The sequence below is a fragment of the Megascapheus bottae genome, chromosome 8 (genome assembly GCF_031878675.1).
Source record: "Megascapheus bottae isolate mThoBot1 chromosome 8, mThoBot2.hap1, whole genome shotgun sequence".
Lineage (NCBI taxonomy): Eukaryota > Metazoa > Chordata > Mammalia > Rodentia > Geomyidae > Megascapheus > Megascapheus bottae.
The window spans coordinates 69,948,138-69,964,086 of NC_143516.1; the positions used below are offsets into that span (position 1 = coordinate 69,948,138).

Sequence of the window (15,949 nt, forward strand, 5' to 3'; positions counted from 1 at the left end):
TCAGTTTTGCATGAATTAGATGTCTAAATAATTTGTGATTTTTATTTTGTCCAAATGAAAGTTAAGTGGTTAGACCATCTCTATTTTTCACTAACCTGGGATTTATTGAATGCCTTTATACACAGGCTGCAGAAGAGCAATGATATCCTTTTAGGTTTACTGATATAATTGTCTCTGGTTAACCAGTCCAGCGTTTATTAAGCACTTGGCATTTGATAAGTCTTTTTTGAACACACATGTCTTTCCATGATACCATTTTTATCTGTGTAACAATTTTGGCTATTTATATTCATGGAATAATATTTGCAATGTTATTGATATAGGTAATTAAATTGATTAGGAATGTATGCATTTTCACCTTTCTTTTGATTTTCATCAGTATGGTTAGTGACAACTGTTTCTATTGTGCTTTCATAAATTATTTTGCCCACAATCAAGAGGAAATAGATGGTACACACATTTTTATTTTTATCCCATTCAGAGACTAAGAAAATAGATCTGGAAGAGTTGACATAGCTTCTCTGGGGCAGAAATGAGTTTTATTTGACTTGTTTTTGTATCAGAAAATAATGTCTCTCATCTTTGATTTGTACATGGTACTCTAACACCTTTTCAGACTTTGTAGTGAACTATCACTCACTTTTACATGCATTGATTTTTGTGTTAGACTGTGTTTTGCTATATTCATACTTTCCAGGACCAACTCAGGAGGAAGAAAAATCACCATAGATATTAGCTCAGCATAATTTTCTTTCAATTTTTAAGCGACACAGAAAAACACCAGTCAAAGGAAAGAATGTGCAAGTGCTAGTTTGGCTTAGGAATGATTCAGATTTCCATAGGAAGAATCTCTGTAGTAGAGTTATTCTTCACCTAACCCACTACAGTATAGTAATTACTACTGATTTTCTAGTAAAATGGAGTTTTACCAGAAAAGTTCTTAGCATAGGAAAAAGCAGATTTTGTGTGGGATTCCACATAAAAGTTTAACAAATTAATCAAGTCAAAAATATTCAGTTATTTTTTTCAGAATGAACTAATTTTGATACTAAATATCATTAACCAGAAAAAAAAAATGATACAAAACAGATCCTGGCTTTCCCTCCAATCCCCTAGGGTAAAATTTAGTGTTACTTTGAAAACCATCCAATGTATAAGTGGGTTAACATTATAATATCTTAGAGCCCAAAGCAGTTTAAAGTAGAAAATCAGGAATTAATTTGTGTGTGTGTGTGTGAGAGAGAGAGTGTGTGTATTTGTGTGCATGCATGCACCAGTACCAGTAATGGAGTTTGAACTTAAGCTCTGGTTTAGCTGTTTTTCTCAAGATTGGCATGCTAACTCTTGAGCCACAGTTCTACTTCTGGCTTTTTGTTGGCTCGACAGAGATAGAAGTCTCAGACTTTTGTCGCCAGGCTGGCTTCAAACCAGGATTCTCAGATCTCACAGCCTTTTGAGCAGCTAGGATTACAGGCTCAGTGAAGCACTGGTGTCTGCCTGAATTTTTCACTTTCAATTCTGAATTGAGAATTTTTATGGCAGAGACAAAGTTTCCTTTATGGACAGAATTCATTAAAGGTGTCTTTTCTATCCTCTCTTTAAAGGCAGGATAATTTTGAGCCGCTCTGACCAATGGAAATCTATATGAACTCTGCACTTTTTTCTCTCTGGTGGGTTTGATTGGATGCTCAGATGCATCCCTAGGGACCTTTGCTGGTTTGTTGATTACTCTCCAATCTCTGGTCTCAGGGCCATGAGAATCACTCACTTTCCCTCTGAGCTGTAGCTGTTGATGCTGCCGTCAGTAGATTCCCGGCTTGGCTGTCTCACCATCTTCCTCATTTCTGCTGCCATGCCTGTTTCTGTGCTTCTCTGAATGGTGCTCTTTAACTTCTTGTGGCCCGACTCTGACAGGAGATAGGAAAAAGAAATGCTGAGTTTTATTTAGAGTTTGTCTTCAGGTATTACTTGGATCTGCAAGCGTAAAATTAATTTTCATTGTAATTAAACATTTGCCTAGAAGGCTAAGAGTTGGTGGATCATGCCTGTCATCATCCTAGCTAATCTGGAGGCTGCAATCTGAGGATCATGGTGTGAATCCAGCCTGGGCAAGAAAGTCCGTAAGACTCATCTCCAAGTAACCAGCAAAAAGCCAAAAGTGGAGATGTGGTTCAAGTGGTTAAGCACCAGCCTTCAGTGAAAAACCTAAAGGGCGATATTCAGGCCCTGAGTTCAAACCCTAGTACTGGTCTAAACATTTTATTAATCATAAAAATCAGAGTCTATGATAATAATATGCAAAATATATTCTCCACCAAGGTGAGATTTACCAATTTGAGTAGCAGCAAAAGACACAATTTGACTAAGGTTTTAGACTTTACAGAATTTCAGTGGATAAAATGAACTCGGTCTATTACTGCTGCTTAACTACAATGAAAATTTTGATTTCACACTGAACTATTACATGGAAAGATAATATTGAATCACTTAGTAGATTTCTCCTAATTCTCCTGGAATTTTCTAAATTTGTGAAGAAGACTGAGTACAGGCCCCAAGGGTGACCCCAAAATGTCTAGGAAACCATTTGGTACACTATGGGGGATACATATGGAGTTTTTCTTGGTCATTGTCATACTTGTCATCTGTTGTCAATGCCATCGTCTGTACTGATAATTTTCTAAGACCTATGATTATGTTAGAAATATGAAATTGCCCCTGGCAATACAATTGTCCACATTCGAAAGGGTTCCTCCTTTAAAAGGAGAGTCTATTGCAAGTATGAGGAATGCCATCATTTTGAATTATTGGGTAATATCCATTAGGAGAAATAATAATGTTTTATTTGGTGATTTTACAACCTTTTGTTTGTTTATGGTACTGGAGATTGAATACAGGATATTTGTACTTTCTAGGCCAGTGCTTTACCACTAAGCTATATCCCAGCCCACTAAAGCACTTTTCACATGTACTAGCTTGTCTAAGATGGCGTATATGTCACCTAATTTGGTAAAAGCACATTTCCTGAATTTGAAGACAACACAAATGTTTTGATTCCACTGCATGATATCTGATTGGCAATTTGGGGCTGTGAGTTCACTTTCAGTAGGATTGATTGGCTGCTCATTGAGTCCCTTTGTAAGATAGGGTTCACCATATAACTTAGGATGGTCAGGTCCTCATTACAGAGCCCAGGCTGACTTCAAAATCCCAATCTTCCTGCCTCAGCCTTCCAAGGGCTGGGATTACAGGCACGTGTGACCTACCTAGGACATTTCAGTTTTTGTTAAACTCTTTCAGTTTAGAACAACTTCGTGAGCTCCTGTGGAACCATAGCATGGAAATCAACTCTAAAACCTTTATTGAATGGATGGAACTAGAAATAAACATGTGAAGTAAGCCAGATGGAGCAAGACAACATTCTATGTTCTAACTCCAATGTGGAATCCAGCCTTAAAAATGGACAGAAATGTAAAACAAGTTCTGCTTTTGCAGGGGGTGGTGTGGGGCTAGGGAGGTTCCTAGACAGAGATGGATGGTGAAAGGAGAAGGTATAAAGGTAAATATAGTTAGAGGGTTTCATACATATGTATGAAAACAGAACAGTGAACTTATTGAACTAGATCTAAGAAAGGAGCTCAAGGGAGAAGAATAGAAAGCGTGAGTGTGACTGATGTATATATTGTACCCATAAAGAAAACACTAGAATTAATATAAGCTAATATAATTGATAAAAATGTGAAATGAAAAAGAACTTTATTATATATAATGTTTCAATAAGTGAGGACAAATATAGTGAAACCTATCTATGTAAGTAATAAATGCTAATAAAAGATTGGCAGAACAGAATAAATGTGAAATTAAGTAAATATAAGCTTAATGTTAATATAATAGATATATAAACAACATCCATTTATACAGATAGTTACACACACACACACACACATATATATGAAAGTAGCAAATACTCTTTTTCCATCTACACATTCTATAACTCTTTCTGATTCACTTTCTGCTGTTTGTTGCATATTATTTAATACTCAAATAATCTATGAGAAAAATACACGTACATACATGAACTATACAAAATTCCCCTATAAAATATACCATTGATAAGCCATCAGAAAGATAGTATTCTTCCTTCCATTTTTAGCCCTCATAAATCTTTTGGAAATTGTCTAATCAAGTATGTAAGAGTCAATGCACATTCTTCCAGATGTTTTGTGAATGTTTCCTAGATTTAAAAATTATTTTATTGTTCTTAAACTTCCCATAGGGTGTGTGTCTGTGTGCGCGCGTGTGTGTGTGTGTTTGTGTGTGTGCATATAGCTTCAAACCATCTCATTCTCTTGAGTAGCTAGGATTTCAGGTGTGAGCACTGACACCAGTCAGCCATGGCTATTTTGATCTCCCAGGCAATATTATAAATTGTTCCAATAGTACAGAAATAGGGCACACTGAATAGGCCCTACAGTTTCATCCTCTCAAAAGAAAGATGCTCGTTAATTATTAGGGCGCTACTTTGTCTTTGTATCCACTTGTTTATCCTCCTGGCTTCTGTGAATCACACTCGACTTTCCCCTTTCCCCAGAGCTTGCTTCCACTCAGTACTTGTGCTGGAATGTCCTCCTGTTCAGAACTTTCTGATGAGGATTTGGCTGTCTGGCGTTTTCATACTTTTTCTACACTTTCTTCCTGAACGACTTATGGGCTCCCAGATATGTGCCATCTCCAATCCCATTGCTGTAGTAAATGACAATCATTAATCTAATTGTTCACTTGCTCCATTTAGAGATCTAGCAGGCATTTCAACAGGAACACATCCAAACCAGAACTCTGCTGTCGTCCTCCATCACCAGCTACTGCTAAACCAGTGACTGGTTAGTGAATGTTCCTCTGCTCACTCACATGCTCAGGCTGAAACCCCTGTGATCACCCTTGACTCCTCCTTCCAACACACCTACCTGTCATCAGACAGTTACAGCTCACAATACCACCCCCCCCCGACCATTCTTCCTCCTTCCTCTGCTCCAGACCCACTTCAAGTCACTATCTACCATCACTCTACAGCCACCATTTTCACCGAGTGGATCTACAACTTCTGTTCTTCACATCCTCAGAATATTCTCTAACAGCCATGATGGGTCTCCAAAGACCACATGGGTTCACATCACACGCCTGTAATAGATCATCTGCATAATGAAGAAATCCAAAACTGTCAGCATGACCACATATATGGTCTGGTGTCTGGGTAACTCTCAGACCTCCCTGCAACCCCTCATTCCAAGACTATTACTCTCCATTCACTTTGTCTGGTTTGTGTCTCCTTCAACACTTCAAACATGTATTCTTACAGTCCTTTTAATTTTCTGACTCTCCATTCAGATCATTCTGCCTTACTCCTTTACTTTTTTTAAAAATCTCTGGTCCTGTGTCCCTTCCTCTATGTCAATGTTTCAAATCTTCTTTGCCCCTTTGCCCCTTTGCTATGATTTGTTCCTTTGTGGGTCATTGGGCTTGAACTCTGGGCTGGGCACTGTCCCTGAGCTCTACAGTTCAAGGCTATTGCCCTACCCCTGGGTTTGGGTGTTGTTCCTGAGCTCTTCAGCTCAAGGCTACCACCCTACCCCTTGAGCCAAGCCCCAATTCTCATTTTCTAGAGGTTAGTTGAAGATAAGAGTCTCAGGTCCTTTTGTGCCTGGGATGGCTTTGAACCTTGATCCTCAGATCTCAGCCTCCTGAGTGACTAGGATTACAGGCGTGAGCCACCACACCCTGTGATTTATTCTTTTCATAGCACTAATTCATTTGACACTAACACTTCATCTAGTTGTTGTCAGTTCTGAGTGAGAATTTAATTTCTAGGAGGGCATGCCTTGTGAATAGTGTTCATGGCTATCTGTGATATCTAGAAGAACTAGTTATGAACATGACGAGATCACACCAGGAGACTGCACAATTTTCTTATTCCATTCAATATAATGTAACACAAATATTTCTACATTGATGCGTTCCATTATATGACAATGGGCTTTGAAAATTAAACCATTTCTTTATTTGAATGTATTATGGAAAAACTTTTACAGAAAAAAATGATTCGAAGTTGATATACTAAGTGAATGGGAAAGAATCTATCCTTCATAAATTACCCTTAAAAGTCAATGTGGATGGGGTCTACCTAGTGGTAGAGTGTGTCCCTAGCATGCATGAAGACCTGGGTTCGATTCCTCAGTAGCACATATATAGAAAAAGGCAGAAGTGATTCTGTGGCTCAATTTGTAGAAGGCTGGCCTTGAGAAAGCCCAAGGACAGTGCTCAAGCCCTGAGTTCAAGTCCCAGGACTGGCAAAAAATATCAATATGGACATTTACAATCTGATCAACATTTGTATGGATGTCCCAATTTTCCATCCTGAAACCCTGGATTTCTCTTCTTTTTCTTTTTTTGGTCTCTAGCCTACTTGACTTGTTATTATAGAGCACACTTCCTGAAAACCTGGACTTCATTTATGGGCCTTCTAAACTTTGCTTGGCTTATTTTTGGCCTGTATTCACTTGAATACTATGCCTCTTTCTTAGAAGTAGCTCATTTTATAGTAGAACAATATGTTGCCCACACATATGTGCTGATACAATCCCATGGGGCGGGGGACAGAGGCAGGCTCCATGAGGACAAAAGAGGAGCACACCATGCACTACTCGAAAGCTGAAATCCTTCCAGTGCCAAAAGTTTCTGAGTGTTGGATGAAGTCTCATATGAAAAATTCAATAGCCGACATCATGTTGCTGTCAATATCCAGATTCACTTGAAAATATCAGATAAGTTCACATGGTGTGGATGAAATGTAAATCAATTTCATGCTTAGATGTAGTTCTGATTTCCCAGATATTTCAATATATAAAAAGAAGAATATATACATAAATGTTATGAACATTTAAAAATATGCAGAAGGGAAAATCTGAAACACTTCTGTTCCCAAGCACTTCAGATGAGGGACGTGTAACCATGTATTTGTGAACTACTTAGTCGAGTATAGTTATACAAATATTTACCAGAAGCAAAGTGAAGTAAAGCAGCTAGTGTGGAATATCAGTTCTTACAGACAGTAACATTGACCATAGCTAGAAAAATTAGGTGAAAACTTTAGAAATGGAAGAGATGCTAGAGAAACAGTTGAATAGGACCAGTAAATTCAGGTTAAAATGTTCACTCATACAGGTTATCCATTCATCGCTCCTTCCACCCACTGGCTGATTGACTGATCCATCCATCCATCCATCCATTCATCCATCTCACCTATCCACTCATCTGACAGTTATTTACAAGGCACCTGCTGTGTATCATACACTGCTCTAAATGCTGGTGATACATTTAAAAAATGAACAATTTCCTGCTGTTGTGGAGCTCACATTCTAATACATGTGAACAAATAAAGGTAACCTTAGGTGGTAATAAGAGAATGGCAGGGAATGACAGGATACAACAGCCATGGTTTTAGTGGAAGAGGAATTATGGTGTCATTAAACAGGAGGATGAAGTAAGGACAAAGCCATGAGGGAAGAGGGAAGTCAGACACTGCAGAACTGGTCTCAGAGGTTATGAAGGGAAGGAGCCTGAGTGGAATGAAAGCAGCGGCTGTCCTGTAGTGGCGTTGCAGTCCTCAGCTTCTCCAGTCTTTCTAACATCGATGAATCCGAACACAAAGTTGACTCCAATACCAGTCATCACAGACCCCTGTGGATGGGAAGTCATTCCAGAAGACCCTGGAGCAGCCACTGGTAATAGCTGATTTCTCTTGCATTCCCTAACACAGGTTCCAAATGGATTGTACTTGGTTCCATCTTCTTAAAACAAATGGGAAAAGAAAACTTGGAAACATTTATTGATTTGTTTATGTCTTTAATAGGAGATATCATGCTAAAGATATAAATACAGAATGTCTTCAAATTGGGGGGCAGTTGTAAGCCTTAGCAGTTTCCAATAAAGAAAATCAGCCCACTCAAAGAAAAGCAAAATAGGCCAGGAGCCTGGCCTAGTGATAGAGTGCTTGCCTAGCATGCATGAAGACCTGGGTTCAAGTCTTTGGTATCACATACCAAAAAAAACCAGAGTGGTGTTGTGGCTCAGGTGGTAGAGTGATAGCCTTGAGAAAACTCAAGGAAAGTAGTTGAGCCCTGAGTTCAAGCCCCAGGGCTGGAAAAAAAATAAAGTAAAAACAAGTAAAACAAAATAAAAAATGGACATTTAAGAGGGTATTAGATATTCTTTATATTTACTAATTGTGAAAACTTCAAAAGTATTTTTTAATTTATAAAACTTGTGTTTTAGAGCTTCTGGTAGAATATGGCAAATGGAATAAGGTCTCATTGTGTTCTTATTTGTGTCAATAAATATTCAGTGAGAAGAGCTTTGGGGGAACCAAGCAATAGGAAAGGGCCAATTAGAGTCTGCCTAATAGTTCCAGCCTTGAATCTATTTCATTTTAATTTTCAATTTTTTAATACCAATTTGCAATATGAGGGCGTGGATGACTTCTGTCCCATAGACATTTTACATATGTGGAAAGGATAAATTTGGAGAAATAAAATCCATGCAACAAAATGATTCAGCACTAGGTGCTGATTAGATGCAGATAAAGCAGCAGATACCAATCTCTGCGCTTGTGAACTCCCATTCCAGTAAACACAATGACTCTCAATGCAGTGGAAGTTAGCAGCAAAATCACAAATAGGAAGCTAAATTTCTGAATTTCAATCTTTTGATCATTCCACAATACCACAGTTTAGGAAAATGTAAAATCTGGTTTTCATTGTTTTACAAACAGAAAAATGGTTTACCCACAAAGACATATTCATATGTCTTTCTTTCTTTCTTTTGTTCTTTCTTTCTTTCTTTTTTTTTTTTGCAAGTCTTGGGCTTGAGCTCAGAGCCTGAGCACTGTCTTTGGACTTTCTGAAGGCTAGAGCTCTACGACTTGAGCCTCAGCACCATTTCCGACTTTATTTCTATGTATGTGGTACTGAGGAATTGAACCTGGGCCTTCATGCATGCTATGAAAGCACTCTACCACTAGGCCAGATTCTCAGTCCCTCTATCATTTTTATATGAACTTGTACATACATTTGTAGAACTTTGTGAAAATTACATGGTTTATGTAAGCATTAATGTGGATAATTATCTTCATTTATCTTTTTGTGCATGCCATGCTATAATTGTAATGCAAAATTATACATATGTGAACAGTAATAAATTCAACTAAAATATATAAAATGTTAGAAAATATAATTTAATAATAGGTTAATAGTACCACCATTATTGCTAGTTATTTGTATCTAGCTTCAATAACTCACAGAATGTCTACTGTCCAATTATGATATAAAATCTTTGGTTAGAAAACCATAAAGTATTAAGAATCAAAAGGCAGGTTACATATTTGCATATTTTATAATCACAAACATATGAAAAATCAGTATAATTGATAATATTTGAAGACAATATTTTACCTATGTTGTAAAAAAGCAAACTTTCTTCCCAGAGATTGATTATAAGAAGTTATTACTTATGGTTTCTTTCTCTCTTTGAATATATAAGTATTTTATATATTTAGAAGCTTATTGAGATTGGGGAGGAGGAAAGAGAGTGATGAAGAGATGATTCTGATCAAAGCTTATTGTACGCATACATGGATATGTCAAAATGAAATCACTTTATACAATTAATTGATGATAATTAAAGTGTGGGTGAAAATGTGAAATAAAGACTGACAACAAGCTGAAAAAGAAAATCCCCCCTCTCACTCTCTGTTTTGCTCTCTCTCTCTTACTCTCTCTCTCTCTCTTTTGCTCTCTCTCATGATATATATTCTCTACATATATTCCAGCTTCCCTCCAACTTGGGATCTGCTTGCCTATCTGCCATACTTCTGGGATTGCATTTTGTGTCACCCAAGCTTAGCTTAACAAAAGGCCTTTGAATTTGGAGAGAGTAAGTTAGGTGATAGTGCAGAAATTAGTATTTCCAGAAGCAAAAATAAATAAATAAATAAAAGTGTGTTGAATAGTGCTTTCAGTTTAGTAAGAAAAGACAAAACTGAATGACTAGACTGTAAGGGGGTATGGAGAACACTGATCTAGAGGAAAAGCTAGAACAAGTGCAAGGTGTTATCTGGAAATAACAGAGAGAAGCTGAGTGCCGGAGGCTCATGCCTGCCTCTTAGCTACGTGAGAAGGATGAGATCTGGCTTGGTATGGAAGTTCATGAGACTTTTATCTCTAATTAACCACCAAAAACTGGAAGTGGAGGTGTCTCTCAAGTGATCAAGTGTTAACCATGAGCAAAACAACCCAGGGAGGGGCCATGGGTTTAGCCTAGGGGTAGAGTGCTTGCCTAGAATGCACGAAAACCCAGGTTCAATTCCTCGGTTCCATATATATAGAAAAAAAGCCAGAAATGGTGCTATGGATCAAGTGGTAGAGCTCTAGCCTTGAGAAAGCCCAAGAGGCCAAGGACAGTGCCCAAGTCCAAGTCCTGGGTTCAAGGCTCAGGACTGGAAAAAAAAAAAAAAAGCTCACGGATAGCATCTAGGCCATAAGTTCAAGCCCTAGTACACACACACACACACACACACACACACACACACACACACAATAATGGTAGAGGGGAAGAAAAAGGAGAGAGAAAAGAATTCGGTAAGTTTGAAGATGCCCAGAATAATGAAAGTCTTCTCCTTCTGTCTTTTGTTAAACTTTCTGAGGCTGATTCTGGTCTTTATGTTGATTTCTAAAACAGACTGCCTACAAGCAAATCAATGGCTTTATCAGATATTCAAACAAAATAGCAGTTATGCAGTCATAGTGAAAGCTGGACTGTTTGGGATTTATTGAGCAACTACAGATAAGTTATCCGAGGGAAGTGTGTAAAGGCTAAGCTAATGTTATGATTCAGACAAGGAAAGCACCATATTTAAGGGTCCCTAAGTGAGAAACAGAATGTCCTGTGAGATAACTGTGGTTCCCAAATGATCACAGTTAAGGATTTTATTTTTTCTATTTATTTATTTATTCATTCATTCATTTATTTTTTGGTTTTTGTCCTTATCTAGGTGTAGCTCTATCTTCAGCTTTTTGGTGGTTAACTGGAAATAAGAGTCAAGGACTTAGCCAGGCAAGGTGGCTCTTGCCCATAATCCTAGCTACTCAGAAAGCTGAGATCTGAGGATCAAGGTTCAAAGCCAGCCAAGGCACAAAAGAACCTGAGACTCTTATCTCCAATTAACCTCTAGAGAATGGGAAGTGGGGCTTGGCTCAAGGGTAGGGTGGTTGCCTTGAGCTGAAGAATTCACAGACAATGCTCAGACCCAGGGGTAGGGCAGTAGCCTTGAGCCAAAGAGCTCAGGGATAGCATCCAGGCCCAGAGTTTAAGCTCCATGACCCCCCTCCCCCAAAAAAAGCATCAAGAACTTATTTATAATAGAGTTTCAAGTTTGGTATTCAAGCACTGTTCTTCCTGCTAAGGACGGCTGATGCTATTTGGAGTCTTTTATTATTCCATATGAATGTATGGTTTGCTTCTTCTATTTCATTAAAAATGATGTTGGGATATTGATGGGTGTTGTATTGAGTCTGCAGATAGCCTTTGGCAGGATTGCCATTTTCACAATGTTAACCATCCCAATCCAGGAACATGGGAAGGTTTTCTACTTCCTTAGGTCTGTTTGAATTTACTTTCTCAGGTTTTAAAGTTTTCATAAGAACACTCTTGAAGACCAGTGGAATAGAACTGAGGATGCAGAAATGAACCCACAGATATATGGCCACCTAATCCTTGATAAGGAAGAGGGGGAGGGGGAAACAGGATGGAAGAAAGACAGCTTCTTCAACAAGTGTTGCTGGCAGAATTGACTAAACACATACACAAAAGTAAAGTTAGATCCTCATATAACACCCTGGACCGGAATCAATTCCAAATGGATCAATGTCCTCTAGGTAAAAGCAGATACCTTCAAAACATTACAGGAAGGAATAGGAGAAATACTAGAGCTCCTTGGCACAGGTTGAAACTTTCTTAGTAAAGATCCAGAAACACAACAAATCAAAGAAAGGTAGGATAAATGGGATTGCACTGAGCTGCAGAGCTTCTGCATGGCAAAGGACATAGATAGCAAGATAAACAGATTGGGAAGATATCTTTACTAGCCATACAACAGACAAAACAGTTATATCTAAAATATACACATAGGGCTGGGAGTTTGGCCTAGCAGTAGAGTGCTTGCCTAGCATGCACAAAGAGCCAGGTTCGATTTCTCAGTACCACATACATAGAAAAAAAGCTGGAAGTGGTGCTGAGGCTCAAGTCGTAGAGCTCTAGCCTTGAGGAAGTCCAAGGAAAGTGCTCAAGTGTAGGACTGGCAAAAAAAAATAAATTAAAATAAAATATATATGTATATATGTACACCCAGAGCTTAAAAAAATCAATCCTTCCAAAACAAATCCTCCAAGAAACAACAACCCCATTAATAATTGGGCTAAAGACTTATGGTGAGTCTTTTTTTGAAGAGGAAATACCAATGGCCAATAAACTCATAAAGAAATGTTCAACATCTCTAGCCATAAAAGAAATGCAAATCAAAACAATATGAAGATTCCACCACACCCCAGTTAGAATGGCCATAATCAAGAAATCTAATAACTTGAGAACACTACTACACTGCTGATGGAAGTGTAAACTTGTTCAACCACTCTGGAAAGCAGTGTGGAGGTTTCCCCAAAGATTAAGAAGAGAACTCCCCTATGACACAGCACTCCCTTCTGGGTATTTACCTGAATAAACACAAACAAAGCCATAATGAAGCTACCAGGACAACTGTGTTCACTGCAGCATTATTTACTATATCTAAGATGTAGAACCAAACCAGATGCTCCTGTGTAGAATAATGGATCAAGAAAATGTGGCACACATACACACAATGGAATTCTATGTTTCCATCAGAGAGAATGACATCACCCCATTCTTAAGGAAATGGAAAGACATGGGAAAAAATCATATTTAGCAAAGTAAGCCAGACCCAAAGAAACATAGGCTCCATGATTTCCCTCATTTGTATAATTAGTGGATGTCTACTACGGTCCAAGCAGAGGCTCAATAGCTAGTTACATATGACCATATGAGATGATGCTAATTGAAATAAACTTCAAGATATGGAGACAAGAAGTTATTCTTTGTTGTTGTTTTTTAATGCCCTGTGTGATTTATTTTTTCTTTCATTTTTCCTCCTTTTGGTTTATCCCTCATTGTCACTGTATTTGTATCATACCCTGTGTCTTGTATAAGTGCGTATCTGATATAATAAAAGGGAAAAGGGACAACAGAATGGTGAGACAAAGGACAAAGGAAGAATCCAAGCAACAAACATACCTACACAGCAATATATTGGAAATAAACTTTAAAACTTGGGGGAGGATTTGGGAGAGGAGGGAAGGTGGAAGAAAAACCAGGGAGGGGATAACAGTGTTTGACAAGAAATATACTCATTACCTTACATATGCACCTGTAACTCCTCAGTACATCACCTTGACAGAAAAAAAAAAAAAGACTCAACGACTTTTCTGCCTGGGATGGCTTTGAGCTATGATCCTAATATCCAGCTGAGTAACTAGAATTTAGGTGTGAGCCACTTGTGACTGGCTCTATTTATTTATTTGCTCATTCAATGTGATCATTTTGTAGTGAGTGAAGACATTGAGATTCAAATCTGGAGAAGCAAAGAAGTGTCACCCAAAGCTTTGATCTCTTGTCCCTGGGATGCATAATTACCTATCCACGGACTGTTGTTTCAGTACTGTTAATGCTATTTTCTGTAGCATCAAGCCCTTGGGCTTTCTATTTATTTGTACAAAAGTGTGTGTTCTCCCCTTTGTGCTAAAAGCTCTGGAGAAACTAGGAATCCATGGAACTATTTCTTGGAATATAAAGGCTGTGTATGACAAACCCACAGCTAGCATTATACTTGATGGCTAAAAGCTGAAGCCATTTCCTCTAAAATCAGAACTGAGATAAGGATGCCCACTCTCTCCACTCCTCTTTAACATAGTATTAGAATTCTTAGCCAGAACAATAGGGCAAGAAGCAAGCATAAAGGGGATCCAAATAGGGAAAGAGGAAGTGAAACTTTCCCTCTTTGCAGATGACATGATTCTGTATTTAAAGAACCCTACAGACTCCACTCCTAAGTTGCTTGAACTTTGGCAAGGTAGCAGAGTATAAAATTAACCCTCAAAAATCAACCACCTCGGGCCCGGGAGTTTGGCCTAGCGGTTAAAGTGCTTGACTAGCATGCACAAAGACGCGGGTTCGATTCCTCGGTATCCCACATACACAACCAAGCCGGAAGTGGCAGAGACGAGACACAACCAAACTGGAAAAGTGGCAGAGACAAGACTGCGACAGCGACAGAGAGCGAAAGAAGCGAGCTGAGCTGAAGTGAACAGAGCCCAACCGAGTGGTGGCCGGAGCGAGCGGGGCCGGGGCGAGCGGGGCCGGAGAGAGCAGGACCGGAGCGTGCGGGAGCGAGCCGAGCCAGAGCCAGCGAGGCCGGAGCGAGCGGGGCCAGAGCGAGAAGGGGCCGGAGCGAGCAGAGCCAGGAGCAAGCGAGAGCTGGCCGGGCTGGAGCGAGCGGGGCCAGAGCAAGCCAGGAGCAGGGCCGGGCCGGAGCGAGCGGGGCCAGGAGCGTGCGGGAGCGACCCGGGCAGAAGCAAGCAGGGCCAGAGCGAGCGGGGCCTGAGCTAGAAAGAGGGCCCAGCCGGGCCGGAGCGAGCAGGGCCGGAGCGAGCGGGGCCAGAGCAAGCCAGGGCCGGAGCGAGCTGGGCCAGGAGCGAGCTGGGCCAGAGCGAGCGGGGCCTGAGCTAGAAAGGGGGCGGGGCCGGAGCGAGCGGGGGCCTGAGCTAGAAAGGGGGCCTAGCCGGGCCGGAGCGAGCAGGGCCGGAGCGAGCGGGGCCAGAAAGAGAAAGGGGCCAAAAAAAAAAAAATCAACCACCTTCCTACATGCCAAAAGCGAGAGGATTGAGGCAGCAATCAGAAAAGCAACTCCTTTTGCAATAGCATCAAAGAAAATAAAGTACCTAGGAATTAACTAAGATGTAAAGGATCTTTATGATGAAAACTTTAAAACCATGAAAAAGGAAATTAAAGCAGAACTGGGGAAATGGAGAAACCTCCCATGCTCTTGGACTGGAAGAATTATCATGAAAATGGCAATCTCGCCAAGGGCTATCTACAAATTCAATGCAATGCCCATCAATATCCCAATGTCAGTGTTTTAAGGACATAGAGGAGGCAATCCAAAATTTCATATGGAATAATAAAAGACCCTGTATAGCAAAAATAATTCTTAGCAGAAAGAACAATGAAGGAGGAATTTCAATACCAAACTTTAGACTCTATTACAGAGATTTAGTAACCAAAACAGCTTGATACTGGCACAGGAACAGGCCTGAGAACCAATGGAATAGAACTGAAGACACAGAAATCAACCCACAGACCTATAGCCACCTAATCTTTGATAAGGGAGCAAAAAATAGAATGGAAGAAAGACAGTCTCTTTAACAACTGGTGCTGGCAGAACTGGTTAAGCACCTTCAGAAAATTGAAGTTGGATCCTTCTATGTCACCCTGCACCAGGATTAACTCCAAATGGATCCAAGACCTTGTGGTAAAAGTAGATACACTGAAAACTTTCCAAGAAGGAATAGGAGATGCACTAGGTCTCCTTGGCACAGGTAGAAACTTTCTTAATAAAGACCCAGAAACACAACAAATCAATGAAAGTTTGGATAAGTGGGACTGCATTAAACTGCAGAACTTCTTTATGGCAAAGGACATAGCTAACAAGTTAAATAGAAAGCCCAAGGAGTGGGAGAAGATCTTCTCTAACCATACAACAGACAAAGACCTCATA

At 39.6% G+C, this 15,949-nt stretch overlaps 1 protein-coding gene across 34 annotated transcripts in view; it reads right to left on the reverse strand.

The window, feature by feature from the left end:
- Rims1 (regulating synaptic membrane exocytosis 1) overlaps window positions 1-15,949 on the reverse strand; it is a 492,115-nt gene that overhangs the window by 7,805 nt on the left and 468,361 nt on the right. For all 34 annotated transcript variants that reach the window (XM_090338562.1, XM_090338560.1, XM_090338558.1 and 31 more), the window contains one exon: window positions 1,769-1,907. In XM_090338562.1, the coding sequence (XP_090194688.1) occupies window positions 1,769-1,907 (139 nt within the window). The remainder of the gene's footprint in view (window positions 1-1,768; window positions 1,908-15,949) is intronic.